This window comes from Phoenix dactylifera, chromosome 2, assembly GCF_051530095.1.
Source record: "Phoenix dactylifera cultivar Ajwa chromosome 2, Ajwa_hap1_PhDact_Kaust_v1.1, whole genome shotgun sequence".
NCBI lineage: Eukaryota > Viridiplantae > Streptophyta > Magnoliopsida > Arecales > Arecaceae > Phoenix > Phoenix dactylifera.
The window spans coordinates 25,931,549-25,936,477 of record NC_143191.1 but is presented as its reverse complement, the minus strand read 5'-3'; the positions used below and the strand labels follow the sequence as shown (position 1 = coordinate 25,936,477).

Sequence of the window (4,929 nt, the reverse complement as noted above, 5' to 3'; positions counted from 1 at the left end):
CACAAAGAAGATTTGAGTGGTTTCAGCCCCTTCTCCTATAATGTTAGGCGAGGTGCCTTCTGCTCTCTTCGATTTAGCAAGCAACTGAGTGGCTTTCGCTCGTGAGAAAGCACTCTTAGGAGTGAATGGGCAGCGCTCGCTTGGCACACTGAAGCTTGAAAGCCTTTTCCCCTTGGACAGATAGCGTTGGGAAGGAATTTCTACCAGAGAGGGGCTCCTATCTATAAAGATAGGGCAGACTGGCATAGATGCCTTAGAAAGCACAGACTGCCTTGACTCCCACTGCTTCTTTGCTTGCTTGCATGGGCAGACTGGCTTGTCCGCACTGATAGGACAGCTAGCCTTCCTTCCTTTACTACCACCGACTGGAGACCGGATTGCTACCAGAGAGAGGAATGACTATAGGCACGGAACTGGCTTTTTACCCTTTCTTTGCCCCTTGGTTCGCTAGCTGACTTGCCTGCGCTTTTTTCTCGAACTCTAAGAACGGAAATGGCTGACGTGCTTCCCGGGATTTGGAGGTCTGATTTGAACGACCAGGTACAGCATCACATTTGACACCTGAGGAAGGTAATGGAACATATAACTATAGTACCATTATAACTATAGTACTGGTTCTGTGTTCTTTGCTGCATGTATAAGTGTTTTTGCAGTTAGGTGGTATGAATATATAGATTACATCACTTCCTTCTAACTTTTAATTTCAGCACTTAGCCCACTTGTACCAAAAAAAAAAAGAGGCACATATAATGTACATCCCAAGTGTCTTAACTGAATAATGATTTTCTTTGTGATGTAAAGCCGGATGATGATGTTCTGATAGTGCTGTCTTCCATGACCCTGGATTTGGCTGCGTTGGATTCATTTTGTATTGGGACGCAATACCAGGCACATTGGCAACAGGAGATTCATCGTATCTAGACACAAAAACCGGGTACTTTGAACGTAGTCGTTGGCCAGCAAGTTCAATGAATGTAAGAAGCCTTGCTCAACCGGCGGCTTTACCAAATACGACGTGCCAAAGCGGAAAATCTCTAACGCGCTGCGAGATTCACGAATCACGAGGGGCTAAAGGATGCAGCGGCACCGAGTCGGCACGTCCACGCTCCATGCAACGGCTCTGATAAACGCTAGTTAAGGTGTACCATAACTCTGTACATCCCCGGACGCGGTCTATAAATACTGCGAGCCCTCTCCATTTCCACCACGACGAAGCGGGGGGAGAGAGAGAATTTTGTATTCCGATTTTGCCCATGGGAACGGGGGAAAGAACGGCGAGGTACAAGAGGGCGACGGCGCCTCTGGACGGGACGGAGAGGGCGAGGCTATGGGAGGGGAGGCTGGGCGAGTCGGGGTCGCCGGAGAACTCGGCCGAGTTGGCGGACCTGGTGGACTCGTTCTACGACGAGGAGGTGAATGATGATGATGGAGGGAGAGGGGACGAGTCGGACACGGGATCAGAAGAGAAGGAGGTGGGAAATAGGGACCGGAGAGCGATGTTGGAGGCCGCTCTGGCCAAGTCGGAGGCGGACTCGGTGGCGAATCGGATCCGGGTCGAAGCGGAAGGGGCCGTCCGGGCGGTCGGGTCCGACACGGCCGGGCTCAAGAGGCGCGTGATGAGCTGGCTACGTGAGAGGGGTTTTGATGCGGGTAAGCTTCTGTTCTCGTCAACACAAAATAGCAGTAGCATTTCTTTCAGCTGCTTGATTTGAGTTTTCTCCATTTTGGGGGTTCTCATAATAATTATAGTCGGCAAAATGGTCCTCCTTTTTGCTCTTGATTCCGTATTGTTTTTAGCTGCTTCTCTTGTTTGTTGTTTAATCTTATATTGATTGATTTTCTGTTTATGGATGATTTTTTTTTCAAGGAAAAATCATAAATCTGTTTATGGAAGATGGTTTTATTGTTTTCATTTTGTTGAAACAAAACAAGATGGATGAATAAGGGACTCAAATAAAAAAAACCATAAATATTCTCCTAAATGTATAAAATTGTATGAATACTTTTTTAAAATTACTATATATATATATATATGGCATATATATCTATACCATCTAACTTAAAACTAAAAAAACCAAAATATCCTTATGGGTAGATATGCAAAAAAAAAAAAAAATATAAGCGTATACATGCAAATAGCAACTTTACGATGGTCATGCAATTTTTCATATTTAGAAAGATATATTTTCAAAAAATCTATTAAAAAAGGATCAAAACTCGGCTGAAACTTGTTAAGTCTTTTATAATTTAGTTGAACGGATAAGTTAAAAAAAGATTGAGCCACATTATCAATTTTTCTTTTAAGATGGTCAAGTTGGAATATTAGGTGATAATTTTGATAATGCTATTCTCCATTTGATTTTGATATAATTATCAGTATTGAATATATGATATCTATTTATTTTTTATTATTTTTAAAAAATTAAAGCATATCAAATTTAAATTTATTATAGATGCTTAGATTAGTAAAATATTTTTTAATGCTTTGTAAATATTGAGTTATTTGTTTTTTAGGCGAAAATTTCGTAAAAGAAACATGATTCATTCTATAAGAATTTAAATTAACATGAGATTATGTGGCATGATAATATTATTTTTTTTGCTTTTTTTTTTCTATTAAGAGCAACTAAATTATCTCCACTGAATTTTGATATTTTTTATTAGATTTTTTAAGTGTATACTTTTTAAATTAATTTTAGATGCTTAGATTAGAAAAATATTAGTGATTTGTAAATGTTGAGTTGTTTGTTTTTTAGGCGAGAATTTCGTAAAAGTAATGTGACTCATTCTATAAAAGTTGATATTAACATGAGATCATGTGGCATGATAATATTAACTTTTTTGCCACCTTTTTTTATTAAGAACAACTGAAATAGCTTCACTGAATATTAATCATTTTTTATTTGATTGTTTTAAGTGCATACCCTTCTAAATATACGTAATTGCATAATATCCTTGCAAAGTTGTTATTTGCATATGTATCCTTATAAGGTGTTCTTTTTGCGTACTACCTGTAAGAATATTTCAGTTATTTTAAATTTAAATTATTTATTTTTTAATGACGTTAGATGGTATATATAAAAGAAAGAAAGAGAAAGAAGGCTGTATATGCAAAATAATTATTTGATGATGGTATACATATAAATAGCAATTTTATGAGGATATCCACATAATTTTATATATTTGGAAGAGTATATATAAAAAAACTCAATAAAAAAAAGTAAAATGAGATTATTGTAGTGACTCTTTCGGCTTTTCAAATTTATTTACATTCTGGTTCTTATAATGATAGTCATATTGGTTTCTTGCTGCAATCACACCACAAAAAAAGTAACTCTTGAGGGCTGTTTTGTTCAGAGATTCTACTAAAACGGATTTAAACAAAATTTAAACTGAATGACCAGCTCCTATTTGATCCTGTTCTTCACGTAACTCTTTCAAACACATTTCAACTCGCTGAACTTGACTTCCTCAGGGCTCTGCAAATCCTCCTGGGAAAGAGCTAAGAGAGTCCCCGCCGGCCACCACGATTTCATCGACGTGATCGCCGGAGGTGGGACCCGTTACATCCTGGAGATCGATCTACCGGCCGAGTTCGAGATTGCACGGCCGACGAGCGACTATTTGACTCTCCTCGGTCCCCTGCCGGCGGTGTACGTCGGGAGGCCGGAGGTGCTGAAGGGGATCGTAAAGCTGATGTGTGCTGCGGCCAAGGAGTCCATGAGGAGTGCGGGCATGCACGTCCCGCCATGGAGGAGGAGGGGCTACGTCCAGATGAAGTGGTTTGGTTCGTACACGAGGACGACGAGCAGGATTCCAGTGGGGAGGGAGGAAGTAGGTGACGGAGGGGCGATGGCAGCCGGCGTGACCCGGCCCGGGATTGCCATGGGGCAGAGGTTTTGTAGGATGCGGTTTAGGTGCAGGGAATTGCAGGTGAATGAGAGAAACTGGCCAATGGCATTTAGAGGCACGTGATTTTCTTTTTTCCTTTCCCTTTTTTTTTTTTTTGTTTGATGTTATAATAGGTAAGTGCGTCCAAATTTTGGGGAATGAAACCCCAAATCGTGATTCACCGCTTCAATACCGAACCTCGTATCGGTGCCATGCAAGTACAGTATTAATACGAAATTTTTTTAGCTTCCTGACAAGTATTGGAGACCAGTCCTGAACTGGTACGGTATGATATACTCTATACCATCTGGCCATACCTGAAACTTTTGAGGCCACGATGGTTCTGAAACTATCTGCATATACAAAATTCTTTTTCTTGAAATAAAGAAAAACTTTGGAAGAAAGATATAATATCATTTGTTGCGGAAGGGGCTTCTCCTTGTTTTTTATTTTTTTATTTTTTTAATTTTTTATTGTTTGTCCCCCCCTCCCCCACGTGTAAAAAAAAAGAAAAATTAGTTTTTGCACAATTGCTACATGTCCTATTTAACTCGAGCATGACTTCGTTCTCGTAAGTTGTCATAGAATCTATTGAGTCTGCGTGGTCTTCCTTGCCTTGTACTGGCAGTTGGTCTAAGGTGAAAAGAAGAAATCGAAAAGCAGTTCTGTTGTCTGATTGTCCCCTCTCTCAGGATAGAACAAGACCTTCTCCCATATTCAATTGGTCACCAGAATCAAGGAATGCGCGTGAACTACTAGCAGATGATGGATGGACAGCCAAATGGAGACCTCTTTATAAATTGGGTTGCTCAGTTAAAAAATTGTGGGAGATTTGAACATCTCAGGAACGGCGAAACCATATCCCATTTGGAAGCCCATGGCATCGTCGCTCATAGGTAAGGCATGTAGGATTTCAGGGAAGGTATTACAACTAGAACTGCTCAAGGGAGTATCCTCACTAACGATAGCCTTAAAATAGGCTTTTCAAGTGTTTCAGGCCATAATTCAGAGGATTCAAGTCAAAGGATTTCTCATGAG

General features: G+C 40.2%; 1 protein-coding gene across 1 annotated transcript; it reads left to right on the top strand.

Moving 5' to 3' along the window:
* The first annotated feature begins 1,177 nt into the window (after nt 1-1,177).
* LOC103713613 (uncharacterized) lies at nt 1,178-4,117 on the top strand. Its single transcript, XM_008800610.6, has 2 exons — nt 1,178-1,650; nt 3,476-4,117. The coding sequence occupies exons 1-2, from the start codon at nt 1,254-1,256 to the stop codon at nt 3,973-3,975; spliced, it is 897 nt and encodes a 298-aa protein (XP_008798832.2). The 5' UTR covers nt 1,178-1,253; the 3' UTR covers nt 3,976-4,117.
* The last annotated feature ends 812 nt before the right edge of the window (nt 4,118-4,929 follow it).

Bases quoted from the DNA above. Each gene is read 5' to 3' on its own strand.
- LOC103713613 (XM_008800610.6), top strand. From the start codon at position 1,254: ATGGGAACGGGGGAAAGAACGGCGAGGTACAAGAGGGCGACGGCGCCT. The intron at 1,651-3,475 runs GTAAGCTTCTGT...TGACTTCCTCAG, and splicing joins TGAGAGGGGTTTTGATGCGG to GGCTCTGCAAATCCTCCTGG.